General features: G+C 34.6%; 1 protein-coding gene across 1 annotated transcript in view; it reads left to right on the top strand.

Moving 5' to 3' along the window:
- The first annotated feature begins 2167 nt into the window (after nt 1–2167).
- The window catches only part of LOC108740375 (chondroitin proteoglycan 2-like), a 27065-nt gene continuing 5586 nt past the window's right edge, over nt 2168–23646 (top strand). The window contains exons 1-3 of the mRNA XM_025976437.1: nt 2168–2333; nt 7344–7406; nt 17365–17619. Coding sequence (XP_025832222.1) covers nt 2327–2333; nt 7344–7406; nt 17365–17619 — 325 coding nt within the window. The 5' untranslated portion in view covers nt 2168–2326. The remainder of the gene's footprint in view (nt 2334–7343; nt 7407–17364; nt 17620–23646) is intronic.

Raw genomic sequence — 23646 nt, forward strand, 5'->3', positions numbered from 1 at the left:
CTATTTATTTCACTTCTATCACTTTCAATTTATCTCTTGATTCACCTCTGCAACGGTCAATTTATTTCTACTCCACTTCGGCGATCGTCTCTTCCTTTTTATACTCCCTTGCCTCCTTTCGGGAACGTTCTTCAGCCTTCCAGAGAAGTCTCGTTTTCTTTGAACGGTTTAATTGCTTTCCCGGAACGCAGGTACGACACACACGTTTACAGATACGGCGCACATGAAGAAAAGCGCCCGCGCCCACACACGTATACCCGATCGCACACAATCACGCTCGCGGTCGCTACAATACAAACAGAGATATCAACAACGCTTCCTCCTTTAATTTTGCTCTCGCCTGTAATATCGCTCTCACTTCTTCCTTTCTTCATTTTTCAGAAGGTGTTATACCATCTGACGCTTCCTTTTCCATAGCATCATCCGTTTTTATACTTTTACCAGTATCTTCTCACTTCTAACCTTCTCTACCCACAGTGCTTCCATTAAGTGCCTCTAACACCACTTTTCAAATGTTAATAACTTTTTTGTTTCCACCGCGCTCACTATCATCTAATGTAAACTTAATTGAGATTCGCTTCCTAAAGCCTTATTTCCGGCATGTCATGGTTACGATATACAAACATTTATCTGTAAACAACACCCTATAAAAAACTTGACTTTGCACTACTTTTCATTCAAAACCACTAGCACAAATCCACTCGCGGCTGTAAATAAGTTTACAGCAAGACTTGTACTCGCTGCAAATGATAAGGATGCAGCAATTGTTCCTTTAAAATTTACCACTCTGTTTTGGTGTTTGTCTTCTAAGAAATCAAGGATTTAGTCCTCTGCAGTGGCGAAATGGTTCAAACTCGTAAATAAGTATCACATCACATCATTGTAACAACTGTTCTACAGATACATGTTAGCCTAGTCTAATGACTGATTGTTGAATTAGTTTATTAAACTACACATCGATTGACTAAATACAATATATTAGCGTTAAATGAACAAACAACTACTATAGGTTGACTGTAACATAGACATCTTCAATTACACTTTTTTACAATTTAATCCGACAAATAACAATTTATGAGCAATAGAATACAAAAGAAATACAATACTAATACTGCTAATTACCAGCTCATTGAATATATTTACCTGAACTTTCATCTACGTTTTTCTCGAAAATGAGCTTTCGGATATACAGACATTTACTTAATTCTCTTGTTTTATAGTAAAGTGCCCTATTATCTTCTGCAGGCTCCACACTTAGTTACAAACCCTGTTTATTTATAGAATATACATGTATTTCCTTAATTGAAGACACGAAAAATTTAAATCGGATTACTACAAAATCTAGTAAAACCATTCCACTTATAATTGTTTAGTCATATTTGTTTAGTTGACACAGTGTTAATAACTCTGCATTCGCTTAGTTATTCGCACTAATCATTTGCTGGCTTCCTCGAAGACCAGTAATATATTTATACTATCACCGAATTTTCTGGATTAATTATCTTCATTTTTCTGGTAATCACTCGAAATTCTTTTGTTATGCGGTCGTTCTGCGTATGATTTATGACCGTGCCATCGCTTTCTAGCGACGCATTGATCGCCTCAGTGTGTCATGTACGTAATAATTTACAGCTTCTGTGGTCGCCTTCCCTTATTGATCTTCATCGCATACACATTACAAACATATTTGTAATACTTCGAAACTACTAACTTAACATTCTGAAAATTACTAATCAGTGCGGTTGACATGATCCCACGTTATATGCACCTCGAATCATGCTATTAAGTATTTATTTTCAATAAGTACTCAAATTTTCGCCAATTATTTGTCGACTTCACCAGGAGAAGAAAGTGTAGAATACATTAGGAAAGCTTCACAGGAGCCAAATTTGTAAATCTGAAAAATACGCTTGGTATATAATACGTAAAGTTAAATAAAAAATGAGTATGATCCCTTTTTACAGTTTTAAAAGGCGATGTTAGCTATATAGAAGAAGCAAGAAATGTTAACTAACTTCATTGCCTTCATAATACGAGTAATGTTTCTCGTGTTTACCTTTACGTATACTTTTTCGATTGAATGATTTTAATTGCTCAGACTTGTATTGTTTCAGTTATCTGTACGGTTATCTAATAAGTGGAAATCAGTAACTGTCATTTGATCAGTATCGTGAATGATTGTCTAATATTTCGCTGTGGGTATACACCTTATTTCAGTATTTTTGTAGATATAATTAAGGTATGCAGGATAAGTTCTAGCGAAACAGTGAAGTTGTTATTAGTGAAAATAATCTACCTGATTCTGAAATCGCAATATCTAAATAAAATGGGAAGTAAGTAAAAGTATTTTATTTCACAAAATATAACATCACTAAACTCTTTAGGAAGCACACCTATTAAGATTTCTCATTTTCAAATCTGAACGAAATGAAGATTGTACACGAGCCTATTAATCTAAATCTAGTTGAAATTTGGTCATAACCTTAATGTTGATGTAAAAATGCCCTTGCGAAACAATTGTTAAGACTAATTATTATAAATAAAATTATGGAAAATGAATCCACTTATTTCTTTCAAGAGGACTTGCGATAAGAACATTATGAAACTTGTTTTAAATATTAATTAAATAAAAACGCTTTTAAACTTATTTCATTCTTAATGTTGCGAATAATTTTTCAAATAAGAAGACATTATCTTTCAAAATAATAATTGCAGAGCGGAATTATAAAAAGCATTAAACATTTAAAAAATAATTTGACAAGCAGTCAGCCAGTAACACAGTTAAACCATTTATTTTCTTTATTTCATTTATATTATTGTGGTTTCTGGTATCGCCGTCATTCTGTATTATCTGGCAACTACATTTTGCATTTAAAAATTTTTCCAAAACAAAATACTCATTTATAAAATCTTATATAAAAAATTATAGACTTCGTATCTTACGCAAGTGTCTTAGGCGTACTAAATTCCAAATTATCCAAAAAGGTGATTTGATCCTAGCTGTTAGCATTATAATTTGTATCGGCGATTTCCCGTTTCTCTCACTTTCAAATTTCTATCTATTTTAATAGGTACTAATTCGACAACCTTATTATATTGCGGTGTTTTAGATTCCCTCTTCACCAACTCTTGAAAAGTATATTAATATAACTAGATTACAACTGAGAGTTCAACAAATTTCATCTCGTATAACGCACATTTGAGAACATGTACGAACACGTCTTCTAGTAATTTTTATTTATACATCCTCTATAAAAATAACCATCTCTAATAAATGATGAAACGATTATAACAAAGTAAATAAATAGGTAAGACCGGTCGACGAGTCGGAACTAAACCATTTGTATCACCGTTTGTGATTAGGTAAATCGGGAAAAAAGAAATATCCGTAAGATAAAATAAAATTATGTAAGTATGTATTTGTGGGGATCGGAAACGGCCAATGCAAAATAATTTTCAAACAGTTGAAATTTCTCATCAAGGATTCTTTTTGGAGGAACCCTCTATTTTACTTGGAAATAACTAGATGGTAACGATAACGGGACTAAAGACTTTCCAGGCGTCCTCAACTATGCTACTACTCAAAACAACAAGGAAATGAAATTAAACATAAAAATAAATAACAATTTTTTTTTGGGAAAAAGAACCTAATCGAGATAACCTAACCGATGGCATTGCGATCCTAAACTTTCTCAGGACCAAATTCAAATTGAAAAGTCATTTTTTACACGTCAATTTAAGTTTTTATAGACAGAATAATGACTCAAACTATAATTATTCATGAGTAAATCGCTTTTGGACAAATTTAGCATTTTTATGAGAACTGAGTCGGATTTTTTTAAAATTATTGGGACATGCGTTGGTGTTAAAATCTCAAAATCATTCGCTTTATAATTTCGCGATTCATTTATGGTTAAAAGCGGATCGATACAGTGTTAAGCAATGCGATTCAGGGTTGAAATTTCAAAGGCCATCATTTGAGTATTTATGTGAAGTACCTAGTAGGTATAGGATATTGGCAGACAAATGTTTTTTTTTTTTAGAAATTTATATTAATTACACTAACAATTCAATGAATTCTAAACAGGTCCATATCATTAAACACAGCTACCCGACATTATCGAATATTTATTCTTCGTATGTTTATTTACGTTTTCTTCTGACCTAGTAAAATCTTAGCAATCTTTAATTAAATCGTTCTCAAAAAGTAAACTTTTTTGTTAATTTGAATGCACATTTTTTACAGTGTAAACGACATATTTCGGCACGTTTTATTGTTGCTGCTGAATAATTATTCATAGTGTTACAAGGTGCTTATGGCCTTCATAAGTCTTTTGAGAATCTCATAAGATGCGATTCAAAATAAATTTGCGCATCTTCCGCAAAATTTAAGAAGAATCATTATTGAAAAAGAATAGAAAAATGTTGGCAACATTTTCGAGGCGAGCAAAAAAAATATTTAGATTATATACGAAACCGAAAGTACTAAATCATGTCGAAATTCTAATATGCATTTTAAAGAATATCGTAAGCCATCCAGTAGTTACAGTAAAAATAAATAAATATTTTGTTAAAGTAGAATATACTCGTGATACTTGCTTTAAGTTAAAAAAAATTCTTATTCCGATTCCGAAGAGAAAAAGAGAAGTAGAAAAAATTTAAACTCGTTCGCCGATTCGTCAGTGGAGGGCACCCAATCCGATTAGAAAAACAAAGATCCTTAGAAGTTATGGTAACAGCAAAAAATTATCAATTAATTAATAATTTATCAGTAGTAATTTCATTTTTAATTGATAAAAAGTATAGGTTACTTACAGATACAGGAGTAATATTAAGAAAAAATAGTAGTAGGTTCTTTATTAAACGGAATAAATGGTCAAACTTTTTCTACTTCAACAAAGAACTGATCTTAATAATTTCCTGTTTAATTTCATATTTTTGATAAGACTAATTTAGAAGTAAATGGTATTTTAGGTTCAAAATTCTTTTCGAGTAACAATACACTAATTGATTATAGTAGCAAATATTTAGTGTTTCCAAACAACAGAAAAGTCAAATTCAAACCAAAAAATGATAAAGATACCATATTGAGTAAATCATTAAGATTCTAGTAAAACAATAGATAAATAAAGAATATTTATTCCTTAAATTAAACTTTGATAACATTGTTCTAATACCAGATAGTATAGTTAGGGAGTCAGAGCAACAGAAAAAAATAACATCGACTATCAATATAACCGATGTTGAACAAATATTGGAAATTGGAAATCTTGAACTCATACCATTCGAATATATATGATAAGTAGCAGTAATAGTTCATAAACTTATAGATAGATAAACAGGAACATCCTGATATATTAATTACGCAAATTAGAATTAGTATTTGAGATCCTTTTATATATACACACCGATATCTTAGAACAGAAAATTATAGCAACCGATGAAAACCCTGTTGTTTCTAACAGACACACCCGTGAAAAGGTGGCAGTGCACAAAAAGAACATTTAAAGCATTCCTAAAAACAGACTATATTATTGATACCATAATCGAAAATATACTGAATCACTGCCATGATAACTCGTCCAAAGAAATTTTTGGCAGAAGAAATTTAAGTAATAAAGTTAAAACCCATAAAATTAATAAGAAAAGAGACAAAAAATATGAAAATTGATTTAGTATCAGCAAAAGACATAAAAAGGCAAAAATATACAAGGTCGTACTAATATAATATAATAGTAATGAAACTTCCCAAAAACGTTATCTTCTCTTGCGCTTCTAATCTTAGTTTTTTGTCCTCTTCTTCACATTTATATCTAAACAGCATATTTCAATATTATCCAAAACAACTCTTAAACTGTAAATTTTAGAAATATGAAAGTCTTATGAAAGTCTGCCCTAAATCATTAGTAGAATTCAAACCGTCATAATACAGGGGATGTTCCATTTACAATAACGAAGTTGATGTCGACTTCCGGTATAACTGAAAGTGCTATATAGATGCCGTTATTTTAATGCTTTGTCCATCATCATAAAAGATCGTCAGTCCTAAGACTGGTTGAGCACGCACCTCTACACTTTCCTATCCTGAGCTAATCTTCGCCTTTCCCTAAAATTAAAACAACCCATATCCTTAACTATTTGCGAACAGTAATCTAATCTAGGTCTACCTCCACTTCTCCTAACTTCCGTTTTTATACTTCGTTTACTTTCTGTAGCGATGTGACCTTCAGTTTGACCGGCGCAAAGTAGAAAAGAACAACACTAGGCCAGAAAAGAAAGCAGACAACTCTCGGTCAAACTCTTAACCAGTGAGGAGCGTATAATCCGTACAGTACTGCACGGAAAAATTGACCATTTTATCAACTACAATTGCGTTGCTCAAATGTGCTATTATTGGTACCATTTACTATTGAAAATATCAACGAGATGTTTATTTATATTTGAAGACATATTAAGGACTTTAACGCTTGTTTTCGACTCGCACGACTATTCATGATTGAACAAAACTTTTGGCATGTACTGTATGAAAAAGAATGTTTAATCAACAAGAGTCGAAAATATAATGAGCATTTTTCTCCCTTTCTACGATTTTGCCAGCGCGCATCCAAGACATTAGAAGGAGCACATCGCTAGAGAAAGTAAGTGAAGTATACCTCTAATATGTCTCTGACTAGACCGTCATACCTGAGAAGGTGAACTACTAGCCTATCTCGTATATTTCTTATTGACTTCCGTAGAGTCCTTTGTTCTCCTATTCTTTCTAATGCCTCTTCATTTCTAACCTTCTAACCACGGTATCCTCATCATTCACCTGTAACACCACATTTCGAACATTCTAACCTTTTCTTTTTTTTTCCGCGCCCACTGTCCATGTTTCGCACCCGTACAGCGTCGTACTCCAAACATACACGTTTAACAACCTTTTTCGAATTTCTAAATTAACCGTTTGCGAGCATAGAAGTGACTCCTTTTTGTTGAAGGGACTCAACCCTGTGCTATCTTCCGCTTTGTCCTAATTTCCAAAATTTAAATCGAATTAGTTTCCAAAATATTCAATTAGGTGGTCACTGTAAGACACTCTATATATATATGAAAGAAAAGGGTACGCGGGTAGCGGGTAGCGGGCTCAACAGTGTTCGTAGCGAGCGAGGAGTGTACGCAGTGATCCAGTTTTGTTGCTAATGGTAGAATGAACGAGCCATTTTTATTTCTTGGTTTCTTATAATTACAATTGATAAGTACATAATTATTAATAGTCCTATATAATCTGTTTTGTATTTACATCGTTTCATCTGACTTTTTACGTAGTGTAATGTAATACATCATTTATTGCTTTTTTCTAGGAAAGAACGTCTTAGATGTCCCGGGTCGCTGTTTCAGCATATTGCTTCTATATTTGATCACAAGTAAGTTTAATTGATTAAACGCAAAAGTAGATCTTCAAAATTAATATTGAAAACAAATAAGTTAATTAAAATAAATTCAAAAATTCATGATCAATGATCAGCTTCTCCTTTTCTTTTTTCGTAATTATTGGATGACCCTTTCGCTCGGCCTGTATGCAATACTGCAATAAATAATGCAACTTGTCCGTACTCATTGCCCAATACAGCACAGTACATAAATTCAATAAAACTGTATTGAAAGCAGCATACCCAATGGTAGACCATATTTTTTTCTGGATGAGAGAGACCCACATTTTACGGGTTTTTTTATCTATAATTTCTTCTATACTTTCACATCGTTTCTGGCGGTTGCTTATGTCTGAGACACCCTGCATAAACAAATTATTACATAGCGCATTTGTTTTATATTATTTTCAAAACTCATTTGTTTTCGATTTGAGCGTAAATTTTGAAATAATCAAATTAAATAGCGACTAAAAGTTATTGTTCTCAACATGGTGTTTCATCGCAACGTAGTGCAAATAACATTAAAAGCACCAGAGTAGTTCAGTAAGTGAGTAAGTTTATGTGCTGTGCTGCACTGAACAATGGGTTTACGCGTGAGGAACAGTGATCTTTAAAATTTACATTGACAACAAGGTGTGTTTTTTCCACTGCATTTGCAACATACAAATACGTTAATTTGATATCGAGTTATGATAGTATGTCATCATCCACTGATATTTGCGGCTAACTAAAATACTAGAGAATTACCTATATATATACTCGTCCAACTGAATCGACGACGCAATTTATATATATTTACGTGAAAGGCATGTAAAGCAAATTAATAAACACGGATTAGATTCTTAGTCAATAAATTGACGAAATTAACAGACGTGGATCGTAATTTTTATCTTATTTAATCTCATCAGCACGTCATAAGCAATCACACAGAATTACCGACCAAATAGAAGGTGCTCCATATAAGCACGTTTATAATATATCCAGTTATAGTAGTATTTCGTCATCCAATATTTGCTGATAACTGAAGTATTGCAAATGTTGGACACATCTGGTATCGTCAACAAATTACTGGCTGAAAGCTTAATGCGTTCGTACTAAAAAGATGTATGGTCTATTTAGATAATTATAGGTGTCGTTTTTTTGTATGACCTGCCGCTGCGAATACGTTTCAAAAAAAACGAATTGCATCCCTTTTCAAGATGGCCGTCATATTGGAGGGTGATAAGATCACAAAAACCAAATCTTATCCACACTACTACCCCCCTCCCCTACATATTCAATATAGAAAATTTTTACTTATACAAAATGTCAACCTACCCTACCCACCGTTCTCGACTTATTCGTCGTTATGGACATTGTCGTACTTCTACATCAACTTATTTAGTTTTTTTTGTACCCCTCATAAACAAACGCCGTTAGCAACGCAAAATATCAATATTTCATGTAACCTACGTCGCAACTCGCAAGTTGACAATCCCAGGTGTAAAGTGTATAAAGTATCAAATGCATATGATACGTTTCGGCGGTATATTGGCGTGACATTACACTTAACGGTCAATACTTTGGTTTGCAATGTTTCAAAAAATTAACCATTACAGGAACTACAATGAGGAATATTAGCGCACAGATCGCACCGAAGAGTTTACAAATAATGCGCAGATACCCGATTTTTTCATGACGGAAATAGTATTAAATATAGCTGCGTACGACATTGGCATATATTAACGAAGACATTATTTGACAAAAAGCTTTAGCTGCTAAAAAAGGGAAATGAAATAAGGATATAAAACTTACCGTTTCTTCGTAATTCAAATCTAATAATCTTCTTCTTAACTTTATCATTTTCACTTATATTTTCATTATAAGATACCTTGACTCTTTAACGCCGTTTCTATACAATTTCATAATAGCGACAGCGGTAAAAACCACGCATGCAACGTTCCTGACAGAAAACACTCCACTGCCCTGACAGGGGAGGTTCCATGTCTTCTGTGTGAAAAAGTAGAAAAAGACAGTTTTTTCTGTTTTAGCACCAGAAATAAGTACGATTTGAAAGCGATATACGAAAAAAGAAAAATTTTTGATTTTTCCTGAAACTGTTATTGTTCGATGCGAAAAGTAAACTAGAAAAGATTCGAAGTACACAACCTACCAAATTGTTTGTTACTCAGTAAAACATTTGACAAAAAGTTAACCAGACATAGAAAAATGATACAACTGAAAATAAAAAATAACAAGGCAGGTAATCAGAAAAGTATATAAGTGAAGGCAGATTAGGTTTTACGTGGATCAAAGAATGACACAAATACAGGAAGAACTACTTAGTTACAATTTACTGATTCTCAGTTTTGTTTTAAAGAGGACGAAAATCGTTTTCTTTACATTCCATTAAAAAAAAAATATTCTTGAGGTATTCACTGAAATAATATTTGAACTTTCGCATTTCAAATTATGGGTTGTGTCTTCTTTCCGATTCCTTCGCTCTTTGGTGTTTAACTTCGTCGAAATTAAATTCTGAACCCTCGGTTGCTACGTCGCATTATAACTGCAGTATAAATCGAATAAAACGCGATCCAAGGCGTAGTGCCGGCATGTTTATGCAAATTGTTCAAGTTTCAAAGAAGATGGAAATATTAAAATCCCTGTATTGATTTTGGGGACAAATTGTACTATTTGCAACTTTTACACTATCTTTAATGGTAATTAAACGTAAACACGAACTGTAAGTACTTCTGTTTAATTTCCTCAGATCGAATTGTTATGCGTTGTCAATAGATACAATAATACTGCGCTGAGTTTGATATCTAAAACCAATTATAAAATAAAAATTATATGAGAGATTGTGACGCTGTGTTTTACGTAGGCACCCCCACAACACTTGACCTATTACATAGTCATGTGCGGCAGGGTATGACATGTTATTTTATTCAAGGAATTTTGCTGGTGGATTTTAAAGAACGGACAAGAAACGCCTGAACAGGTTCCTGCTCTACAATAACAACCCCGTACATACTGTAGACGTTTGCAATTTGCAGCGTATTTGAAGTAGTTCAACTCCGTATAGTCTGGGGCATCCCCCTGTGTGATTATTTTCTTTTCCAGATTTGAATAAAGACCTGAGGGGCAGTGGCAGACTAGCCACATAGCAAGAGTAGCAAATACTAACTAAAATTAAACAACAAGGTCATGGTTGTAACGTCATTAAAGTTCTTTGTCTCCTCATAATAAAGCCAAATTGTCTGGCAACAACAGACAACAACTTTATGTATATGTTTTTTAAATTGTAGCCTTGAACATGAACAACTTGCAGTACTTGACCTTTAATTTAAAAGGGAAATCGATTTTTGAACAGGGGGATGCCCAATGTTACAAATAACTACATCTAAATTCAAATCGAACATGAACATTTATTTGTACGACATTACGGCACATTTACTACTATTTAAGGATGGGCCATTCAAGGTCAACCAATTATCAACCTCATCATTTAGTAAAATCTGGCAGTCTGTGTCACTTCACAACCCTCAATAGCTTCAGATCGTCGGAATGTATTCGAAGAATTCAATATTTTACATTGTTAAAAACATCATTGTTGTTAGTATATAATTATTTGACAACGATTGATTACCTTTTTTATCAATTGGAGGAATGAAGGAATGCTTCCACATTGCCGGGAAACTAGATTCACTTAATGACCTTTGAAAGACTAGAAAAAGCGGTCTCGTTAACTCGGCACAACAATTTTTTATGAATATTATGAGAACACCATCAATCCCAGTAGGTACCCAATGTGTTGTTTAAACTTTAATATGCAATAGAACGTCTGTTGAACGTATATCAATTTTATTTAATGATTGAGAAATTCTTACATCTAAATTATGAGTAGATATTTGAGAATCAGCAAATGTAGAGTTAAAACAGTCAGCAAGGATGTCAATAGACTCTTATCCGTTACTTGAGAATTCATTGCTTCAAAACACCCAAGGAATGGGATCGACAATGCCACTTTTTTTTACAAACTCCCAAATTCTTTTTTGATTTAACTGTATGGAATTCTTAGTGTGTCTTATATAAGACTTGTAGGCATTATCAATTAACTGGTTAGAGTTTATTCTATACTTTTTAAATTATTATTATAGGCTTCTACACTCAATAAGAATTTATACAGTTTATGAAGATATTTTTCTTTATATTAATCTCGTTTATAATTTTTGGGTCAAACCTCACGGGATAACTATTTACTCTTATTTTCTTTAATAGAACGGAACTGATTGTTATCATGTTAATTATATTATTTAATCAATACAAGTTTTTTGCAAGTAATGAAGTTCTAGTCTATTTTGACTAAATCATCCCTTATGACTTGATAATCAGCTTTGTTAAAGTCAAACAGTTACTTTGGCTTAGGTTTATAAATATTTTGTTTTAAATAAATTGATATTGATAATGGTGGATGTGTGCTTTCTGATTTCAATAACTGGTCATTGGAAAAAGAAGTCGCCTATCTCTTTGTTGCTGCGTCATATCACTTATTGTAAGACATTATCTTGGCAAATATTTTTGCTCTTGAGCAACCAAAGTGCATCAGCATCAGAAAGATCCTTAATTGGCCTAACCTTATTATTTATTACTTTTTTACCAATTCTGAGTTGATTAGTTAAGTTTGGCAGTACTGGAGTGTCGCCAAAAAGATCATTTATAAAGGTCTTATCAATCTCCTTACTATTTTCTGGTACGTCGAATATTAATACTTTTTTTGACCTAAGCTTCCTCTCAAATATTTCTCTCACTAAGGTATCCTCAATATCTCACAAATTATTATCATTATCACTTGAATAAAAATTTACTAAGTGATATTTTCGATACTATTATATTAATGTAAATATTAACTAAATGGTGTGACCTGCACATTTACTAATTGTAAAAATGATAAAGTACACTAATGAAATAAAAATTAGTAGCAATGCCAAACACGTGCATTCAGAGCGCCACCTATTTGTTTTATATTTATTCATCTTTGTTACTAAAGAATAACACGCCTCCCCGACAATAATAAATTTTACATTTTTAATACATTGTTCAAAAAATACAATTAATTATATCAATCCAGCACGTTTAGTCAAAAGTTCTCAGTTTTACATAAAATAAAGGTTTTGTTTTCATATCAGCTTCCATTATATCAGTTGGACAATATTTATAATCTAGTGTTCTCTTTTCTTTCAGATTTTTTACAAAATGATACTTAGTATCCATGTGTTTGGTGCGATTACTAAATTTTTTGTTGCACACAGCTTTTTGATTGTCTTCGAAGATTGTTTATTACTCCTTCGAGGTCTGTTAAGTTAATATACGACGTAACCACACAGCTTCTTTCGAAAGTTCCGAGAGCGCAATATATTCGGCTTCGGTCGAAGATGACGCCATACACTGTTGTTTTTAACACCCCCAACTAATCGGCACCCCGACCACACAAAAAGTACCCATTATTCAATTTTCTATCTTTGCAATTTTCAGCCCAGTTCACGTCTGCGTAACCGATCATATGTGTGTTACGATCACCTTCGCGAATTAATTCACAGAACATTGTCCCTTTTAGATAACGCACCACCCGCTTGGCTTCTAACCAGTTCATACTCCCAGAGTTGCTGTTGCATTGACTTAAAATTGTAACACTTTCCGATATATCTCTCGTCGTGTATGAACTGCGATGTATAACAGGACACCAATTAACTACTGATAGTTTTTGCTATTTAAGACATTGTTTTAAATTACTAATAGTGGTCAATGTTAATATGCAACATCAACTTGAAATCACTTTTCGATTTTGACCTACTACAAATTTCCTCAAATTAAAGAGGAAAATATTTTTGTTGCTGTTGTCACCCCCCGCCGGGAATCGAACCCGGGACCTTTGGCTTTACGCACAAATGCTCTGACCAACGAAGGGTGACAACAGCAACAAAAATTTTTTCCTCTTTAATTTGAGGAAATTTGTAGTAGGTCAAAATCGAAAAGTGATTTCAAGTTGATGTTGCATTTTTGCTATTTGTTATCATCGTTTTATCTGTGTGCTTAAAGTATCCTGTGTCAATTGGCGTCTTCGAAATGTTTGCATCTTTAAGCTCGAATTCTTATTAGTATCTTATCTATATATTGGGATTACTTTAATGAATAAATGCCGTTAGTATTTTTCTTTATTTCAATTCCTAGATAATGGAATAAATTACCCAAATCTGTTAATTCGAAGTTTCTATTGAATATATATAGAATGTTTCTTTTATTGCGTCTTCACTCTTTGCTGCAATTTATATGTCATCTACATAATTCACAATATATATACTTGGCTTACCATTTATTGGTTTCATGCAAAGACATGAGTCGGTTTGACCTTTCTTTTGAACATTCATTCCATATTTTAGCTTATTACTTTAAGTCAAAAATACTCTTTTGAAGTCTGCAGACAAAATTCTCTTTCCATTTTTCCGTAAAGCCCTCTGGTTGTTGCATGTATATGACTTCTTTTAATTGGCCGTTTAAAAAAGCAAGCAATCTTTCCATCGAAATATTTGACAAGTAAACCCTCTTTACACGCTTTAGCCAAAAGTGACCTAAATTAAGCGGTTTTTTCTACTGGGGCAAACACTTTATCATAGCCCTCTCCATACTTTAGAGAAAACCCTCTGGCAACTAGTCGAGCTTTATACCTGCTAATATTTCCTGTTTCGTCATATTTTTTCTTGTATATCCTTTTGCACGAAACAACCTGTTTGTCTTTTAGACCTTCTTTTAGGACCTAAGCTTTATTGTTCTTCAAACTTTTAATTTCTACATCCATTATCTGCTTCTAATTAATCCCATCTGGTCTGAACAATGCTTCCTTTTTTGGCTCATTTTCTCGAGTGAATTTTAACGTGCCCATAAAAGGTCTTGGGGAACCTATTAGATCTATTGGATCGTCGTAAGTCGTAAGCTTTGGGACGGGTCGTCAGCCTCATGATTGTTTACATCGTTTTTTTTTTTTTTCAGCGATAACCTTATTTTCTAGGGTGAATTTCATTCCGATTTCTCGCTATTTCGCTTTCTCTTGATGATGTTATGTCTTCAAAAACAACGTTTCTACTGATCTTTATTCTATTCATTTTCATGTCTAGTAAACGATAGACTTTGGATTCCTCTGAATATCCTACAAAAAACCAACTTTTCTGCTTTCTTGTCTAACTTTTGCCTTAACTCACCAAGAACAAATGCATACGACTCGCAACCAAATGTATGAAGTTATGACATCCGGAACTTTAGAATGCCACGGCCCATACGGTGTTGTGTTCTTGCTTTTTGTTGGCAATCTATTTTGTAAGAAGTTATCCGTAAAAATTGCCTCTGCTCAATACTTCTTATCCAGGTTTTCGTCGATAAGCATACAGCGACATATTTGTAGAAGACACCTTTTCTTTTTCTCGACGACACCGTTTTGTTGAGACGAATAAGTAGCTTTGTATTGTGTTATAATCCCCTCCTTCTTTAAATATTCTTGGAGTTCTTTATTCACATACCTACTCCTTTCCCATGTCAGACCGCACAATTTTTGATTTTCTTCCGACTTACATCTTTTCAATTTCAACGAACCTTTTGATGGGACCAGGCACCTCGGACTTATTTTGTAATAGATATATCGTAATATAACGTGAAAAATTATCTATAACTGTTAGAATATATCTCTTCCTTCCAGGTGTTACGGTTGGCATTGGTGCACAAACATCCGTACGAATTAAGTCCAAAATTAAGATAGGTTAAATTTTCCTTTTATACTTTTAATTTCAATGTCATATCTCTAAAATGAGAAGGGATACAATAACTCTTCTCGATGAGAATTGTATGGCTTATTTTTACTTTCTTTCGAATTTTCGGGTCAATTTACCTTTTACACAACTGTCGCATGTTTCCTTTGGTCCGCAACCTTTCACTTCTATTCCTGTAGTGAGGTTCATTTGGGGTAATTGCTTTACTGCCTCTGAATCTCTACGGTCAGAACGCCTATACCAAGTATGTTGACAGTTCTCGGTGTGGGCAGTTTTAACGGTACATGCTTTGTCGGTTGTTTTTAATTCATAAAGTTCGGAACTCGACAATGCATTTCCTACAATTTTTCCACCCTTTGAGATTTTACACAATGCTTCATAAGATTTTAACACATATACTCCAGCTACCAATCTGTTAAATGACAATAAATTTGACCCTAACATAGGTGCATACAACACTTTTTGAACTTCAACTCTTTTCGACTCAGTGCCTTTTGTGATACAGTTTATGAAACCGGTTCCAACCTCGTGAACTTCTAGAACTTCTAGTTTTTTGTTGCAATCTACCTTTGTAAAAAGTTCCTTCTGATATGACATAACTTAATTGTTCTTAACAGTTTTCATTTACTTCGTTTTTCTTTATCGCTGGGAAATATGAATTACTACGACGAAATCTAATGTGAGACCTTCTTTTGACCTACATTCAATGCCCGTAATTAAACCATTGTAGGAATCACCCTATGCTGATAATTTGTTCTTTAAATCAAGTGTCTCTATGATGTTTTTCCATATTTCCATCTTCTTCTAGTTGCAATCTGGATCTCTTCAACAAAAAAACGCTGCTTATCAGTGATGCTTTCTGATGGTATTCTTTAAATGCTTTCCAAGCTTTTTTAGCTGTTTTTGCATCCGATATACAACCTATTGTTGCATGAGCTTTATTGTCCTTATTCTTCCATTCAGAATCAACTAGTTCTGACGCATTTTCCGTTATCACTTCCCAAAGTTCGTCATTAATTAGCACAATTCCATCTGGTAACTCCATGTTTGATAACACTGTTAAGTTTATCAAAATACTGACGATAAGTTCCTTCTACTATTTTTACAAACTAAACTTCCTATCTTTAAACACTACTAAATTTCATCTGCAGCAAACCACTTCACAAAATAACAATACGTTCAATCACTTCTTTTGTTTTTTAATGTTCAAAGGGGTTCTGTTGAATCTACAGAAGTTGAGACTAAAAATACAGAAGTTATGTCTGTTACCGATGAAAAAGTATAATGATATCTACTATATTTCAAGAGACAATAATTCGTTCTAAAACTACATTGGGTTCTAGCCAAACAGAATTTAAAAGCAGAAGTCCTCTCGATCTAGAGTCGTCATCCCCAAAAAGCTGTCGAAAGCATACTATTACAGTGGACATATTTGTAATGGAAGGAATGCTACTGAACAACTCACTCAAAGCTTATTAAATATTTTAAGTGAGAGTGGCATTGAAATCAATGATTGTTGTTGGTAAAGCTACGATAACGCCAGTGATATGAATCAGAAATGCACATTTTAAGCAAATAAATAAGTATGCAGAATACATTCTCTGTCTTACGCTTAAAGTACATCAAAAATTCCTATTTTGAAAATGTTGTCGGACACGAAAATGTTCGTTACAATTTAAAAACGGAATATAAGGGCACAGTTACAGCGGTACCGTAATCAAAGACATAAATGGAACTATAGAATTATTATTTTTCCGTAGTTTTAACTGCCGAACCGAAGCTTTAGAATGAGAAACAGTTACAAATCTCTACATATAGATGGCGTTTACTACACTACGTAAATCAAGGTAGAGCCTGTAATCGTCATCTTTTATAAAAACTTGCTACGAATTGTAGGTTCATTAATGTTCAACAGGGTTTCTAAACATTAACAAACCAACAAACCCCTTCACCAACAGGTTGTTGTTCTAATTTAGTGCGTGTGTTGGTTTCGTCGTAGGTTGATATAAATGGATAAATTTAACTTATTATCCCTCCACAGATAGCACTTACGGATCATGTGTGGTTGTTATTGTCTAGGTACAAAAATTGATATTTCGTATATGTATGAACAATAAAATAATTAATAACAATGCAATTTCTGTCATTTGTTTTAGATGCTACTAGTGTTTTCTATGGGGATGCCGTGGAATCACAACTTTGTGGCACGTCCGATGTTTCCTTCCTTCGCCATGAAACAAATTGTTCCAAATATTATGCATGCACTAACGGAAGAGCGTTAATGATGGAGTGTCCAAGCGGATTGTATTTTGATATCAAGTACAATGTTTGCAATTGGAACGATTTGGTTGAGTGTTCACCTATGACCACAAAAACAACAACCGCTGAATACACAACACCAATTTCGACGAGTAAGTTTTCGTTCACTATGGCTCCAAATAAATTTTAATTGTTCGTTCTTCACCATAATTAGAAATCACCAATAAATTACTACGACGTATATGTAGATTGTTTATAAATTAAAATTGGAATGCTGCTACGTTGTCACAGTCGGCATTATCTGAAGAGGGTAACTATAAGAAAACCTCGTGCGAATTACAACTGTAAATTAGTATAGTTACCCCAATTTGAATAAAAAAAATTGTTTTCATAGCGACCGCCGAAATGAATATTTCCGGTTTCCATGATCCTTCTGATTGTTTTTTGAGTTTAACGTAAACATATCTTCCGTTTCATACGTACAATTGGTTTAGGATTTCTTTTGGAGCAACGCATTCTTGGAGTTTCATCTTCTCTGACGACATTATTTGAAGATTTATTTTGAACATTTGAGCCTATACGAGGACTTGCTAGAGCGTCATCAGTACTCAAATTTGAGTTATTTTTGCTAATCTGAGCTGGCTCTGGTAAATTCTCGATTACAATATTTTACGATGCCTATACAACTACGTCCCGGGAATAATTTCTCTTTTCGCGAGCACGCAGCTGATCTGTGTGTCTTTTCCAGATGCGATTATCATCTGTACGAACGTTATAAGTAACCAGACTGAACTTTTCAATAACCTCAGCTTCATGGCAATGATTTGTAGAATAATCTTTTGCTAGACCATTTACTTGATCATCTCGCGCAAATTCAAGTTCACTGTTCCCTTTAAAGTAGCATTGCTGTTTGGACTGAGTTTTAAGGACATTTGAACGTTGAAAAAGTCCACGAGACGAAGCTTTACCATAGCTCATGCAATATACAACTGTTTATGCGTTGATATTATAGTTAAGACTTTAGACGGCTGATCCAATTCAATCTGTTGATAGGCCTGCGTCAGATCAGTGTTTAAAAATACTCGCCAATTTTTCAATTGGATCAAAAGATTCGGAACACGCGTTATAGGACGAACAATAACAAGATTAGAGTTTAATGTAATCTTGTAATCACCGCAAATTCGAATTTGACCGTTAGGTTTCAAAACGGGGACTATCAGCGTAGCCCAATCACTGCTATTTACTGGTTAGATGTCACAGCTCGTGGTTTGCAGTAAACAGGTTTTACGTCAGGTATCAACTAAAGCGGAAACAACACGATTATGCTTACCCGACCTGAGCGATGTAATCTTAGCAGATGGCGCTGCAGAATTACGTTAGGCGAGTTTTAAGCGAGATCACGGTGTTTTTGCAACAGATGGCAGGTTTTGTTTTTTCTCTTGACGAAGACAAGGATGTCTGCATGGAGAGGATTCCCTGGGGAACAAGAAGGGCGGAAGGTCGAGGAGATCTCGATGTCGCTGGTAACCTCGTTTGGAAGGAGATTGGTAGCTTCGTCGAGTTCCGCTATTGTGCGAATTGAAGTACACTTGAAGGAGGATGTTTCAAGAGTGTAGCAGAGACGTAGTCAGTCTAGTGAAGTTATAAGGTTTGAGGGGGAACTCTATTAGGGCTGAAAGGTGGTCGAAGCTTAGAGCGGCGAGAACTGTGGGATCGGCAGAAAGAGTGACATTTTTTAAAATGAAGATGAAAAGAATGTCAGAAAGTTTATTGTGGGGGGAGCAGAGTGCTACGTAGGATCTAGGGCGCTTCAACGGCGAGGTTGAGGCCGACTTTGGCAAGAATAGAAATAACTTTTCTGTTAGTGTTTCGACAGCCCCAGGAGGGGTGTTTGGCATTAAGGTCGTCTGCGACGGGAAAATCCGAAATATTTAATTCAGATGGGGGAAAAATTATTCTGTGGAGGCCAAAAGTTAGCGAGACTTCAATGCCAACTGTTTCTAATGATTTAGTGGTCAAAGTGATGGGCCTGTGTTTTAAAGAGTTGTTAACGAGGATGCTTTGGGCATTTCAGGTAACTCATCATCATAAGCTCATAAGTCTTAAGACTGGTTGGACACGCACCTCCACTCTGCACGATACCCTGAAGTTTCTGTTCCAGAGTTGTGAAGAGATGTTTGTGATTGCGTTGGACTTTTGGATAGGAGTGGGGGGGGGGGGCTACTCTCTGCCTGAACGCTTTTTTGAGTGACCAGAGTAGGGGACATTCGATGGCGAAGCCTTTATTAAGAAGTTCAAACTGTATATCGTTCGTGGATATGGCTTCGCAGACTCCTTGTAGGACGACATGAAGGCCCCTGTCTTGTTGAACTTGGTTGATTGAGAACTCAACTTTAGAGGTACGACGATAGGCGACGAAAATCGTCCACGGAGTTGAGGTAGACTCTGATCGATTCTTGGGTGTTAATGGTTCAACTGGCGGTAATACCGTGGTTGTCCATGAATTTTCGGTCAAAGGGCGGATAACAATGGATGAGGGATTTTTAGAGCCTTGGCTCGGTTGCTCCGTATCCGACTCAGAGTCAGTGAACGTTGACGAAGACGATGATAGGAAGGGTATTCGTCTCCGGCATTTGTTAGGTTATGTCGGGTGGAGTCGTGTATGTTCAGAGAGGTATTATGTAGTACGTCCCAAAGAACTGTAGGCTAGTTAAAAGTTAAAATAAAACAATAAAATTAGTTTACACTTACCTACTGAACGGCTGAGCTACTGCTGTTAGACTGGAACAATAAATAAAAATTGAATCCAAATGCTATTGACTGTAGATACGAACGGCTGGAGCGTTCGGCTGTCAAACAGTGTGTGTATATACATATATATATTANGTGGGCCTGGAAAAGCTATTCAGATTTTCTTCGTGATCGGCAGAACGAATAATCCACTCAGTAGAGGAAACGCACGTAAATTTTACTGATGGTTTTCGCCGCACAATCCAATCCTCGTCGCCAAAAATGTTATATATTCAAATTTAAATTTTAAGTTTTTAAAAAGAAAACTTTAGTACTTTAATAAAACCAACATAAACCTTTATTTTAATAGAAAAATTAGAAATTAGGTACAGAGCTACATACAGTAGATATACTAATCCAATCGGACGTTGCGTACTCGGTCCGAAGGAATCTACCAGAGTACACAGATTCGGGAGCTTTTATAGTAGGTCAGGGTTGCGATAAGAGCAGACATTGTGTACAAACTATAGATATAACACTGTCGAGTCGAGTCGAGCGTGTACTTTTGCATCAAGGGTTTGCGTTTTTATACGGACCACCGTACTTCGGAGAGGTTAGAAAAAGGTAGGGTTTGAAGTGAGGTATAGTGCGAAGAGAGCAAACTGTTATAAAAGACTCACCATCATCATCATCATCATCATAAGGACGTCGATGGCTGATTTCCTATCCTGACTTAAACTTCGCACTTCCCTAAAACTAGAACAACTCACATCCTTAACTACTTGGGAACAATAATCTAATCTAGGTCTACCTCTACCCCTCCTAACTCCTGCTTCTGCCTCTAATATGTCTCTAACAAGACGTTCATGTCTGAGAAGGTGTCCTACCAAAACTTATCTCGCCTATTTTTTATTGACTTCTATAGAGTCCTCTGTTCTCCTATTCTTTCTAGTACCTCTTCATTTCTAACCTTTTCTACCCACGTTATCCTCATCATTCGTCTATAACACCACATTTCGAACGCTTTTAACCCTTTCTTTTCCGCCGCGCCCATTGTCCACGTTTTGCAACTGTACAACGCCGCGCTCCAAACATACACCTTTAACAACCTTTTACGAATTTCTAAATTAACCGTTCGCGAGCATAAAAGTGACTTCTTTTTATTAAAGGCGACACGAACCTGCGTTATCCTCTGCTTTATATCCCTATTACTCCTTCCGTCCTAACTTATCTGACTTCCTAGATATCTAAAATCAGCCACTTCTTCTAATTTTTGGTCTCCTATTTTTATATTCCCTCTTTTCCTACTTTTTCTTTCCTTGCATATCAGTATTTTAGTAATACTGTTTTGTCAGTACCGCCTCCATTTTATTTAAAGCTCTCTAACTGCTCCTTGCTAGATGCTAATACTGCTATATCATCAGCAAATCTAAGCATACTAATCTTTTGCTCCTGTATATCCATCCCTACAGTTGTACTGTCTTTAATAATTTTGTTCGCGTTTTCGATGTATAGATTAAAAAGTAGCAGTGACAGTGTGCATCCCTTTCTGACTCCCTTCCTTATTTACTTTTCTACGTTGCAACCGTAGCTCTATAACTGCCTGTTGTTCTTTATACAAACTAAGTAACACTCTTCTATCTTTGTAGCTCATCCCTACATTTTTAAGTATATTTAACATCTTGTCCCATTTAACATTGTCAAATGCTTTTTCTAAATCTACAAATCCTATGTACGTGCTCTTTCCTTTTTCTATCGTTTTCTCTATTGTTACACGTAAAGCTAGAATCATCATCATCATCTTCTCCTAATAGTTCTTCCACCCTTTTTTCCATCCTCCTCTGTACAATTCTAGTTATGATTTTTTGACGCATGGGAAGTTAAGCTAATTGTTCTAAATGTCTCGCATCTATCCGCGCCTCTTTTTAGGTATGGCTACTACCACGTCCATGTCCCGTAAATGTGGCTGACTACCTTAAACATACGATCTGTAATCTCTTGTCCTGCATGTTTTTGAATTTCCCCCTGTATCCCATCTACATCTGGCTCCTTATTATTCTTTAAGTTTTTTAATGCTACGTCGAACTCTTCTCTCATTATGGGATAACCTAGCTCATCTATCTCAACACTATCTTCTCTAATAAATCTCCTAACTCAGGGCCTACGTATAGGTTCTCTAAGTATTCTTTCCACCTGTCTGCCTTTTCCGCATTATCAAAATGACCCCTGCCTCGTTTCTTATATTATTATTACTGTACCCTACATCTTTAAAATTCCTTTTAATTATATTATACGCCTCATCGGTTCTACCTACTTCAAACTTTTTTTCTACTTATTTACACATCCTATCAATCCACTGTTCCTTAGCTGTCCTACACTTCCTAATTATTTCCCACTATATCCTAATATCTTTTTTTCCTTTCTTCGTGTTAGGTACACGGGGTAGTCGGGTAGAATTGTAAACAAATTGTAAAGTGTCCTATTATGTTCGTCACGTACAGTTTATTACAGTTTTATTGGTATTAATAGCCAAAATTCCCCTCGGCTGCATTCTTGTAGGTCCAATGACCGCCTACCTGGGGGTAGGATAATATTATGTTTGTACATTATTGTTAGATAGTAAGTTCATAGATTTTATAAAATTTTAAATTAGTACTATTATAGACTCGCTGGAGAAAACATCGTCTCCATAAGACAAACTCTATTATCCTAATTTCTTGCGATTGATTTTTATAATCATTTTTTTTAATTATTCGGTAGTTGTAGTTTTAAAGTTAGTTTATAGTGGATTAAATTTAAGTTAAATTCAATATAGTTATTTTCTACAATCACTACATCTACGTGTCTTATTTCATGTGGTACTTAGTACACCCCGTTGACAATAGTTTATACAAAAAACTTATTCAACGATAAAACATTGGTCCTTCGAGCCAGATTAATTAATCCAGAATCTTCAAGGAAATAAAATTTCCTTTCGGATCACTTACAACATCCTGGTTGGATTCCATTCTTTTCGAGGAAAAATCGATTTCTGTCGAGTTCTGCAAAGCTACCATAGTTCCAGTAATCCGTTACATCGTGATAAAGGCCAAATTAAGAAAGAACATCGGTAAGTGCGATTCCTTTCATATTTACATACTTCCTCATCTTATCCTAACTGCTTTCAATTTGCCATGGAGGGTTTAGAACCATTTGTTAAGCAACGAGGACAAATAAAATCTAGATTAACTCGTTTTAAAAATAAGTTTGATGAAATTTCACAAAGCTTAGAAGTAAATCAAGATGACATAACTGAATTAAAAACAAGGTTGGCTAACTTTGAGTCCTCCTTGAAGGAATATGAAAACATTCATTACCAGATTACTAACTTAAGTGACGATCCTGTTCATGAAGCAAATTTAGAGCAATTCGAAAACGGTTATTACAAAATTATAGCGAATGTTACCAAT

This window comes from Agrilus planipennis, unplaced genomic scaffold (assembly GCF_000699045.2).
Source record: "Agrilus planipennis isolate EAB-ADULT unplaced genomic scaffold, Apla_2.0 scaffold75, whole genome shotgun sequence".
In the NCBI taxonomy this organism is placed as follows: Eukaryota; Metazoa; Arthropoda; class Insecta; order Coleoptera; family Buprestidae; genus Agrilus; species Agrilus planipennis.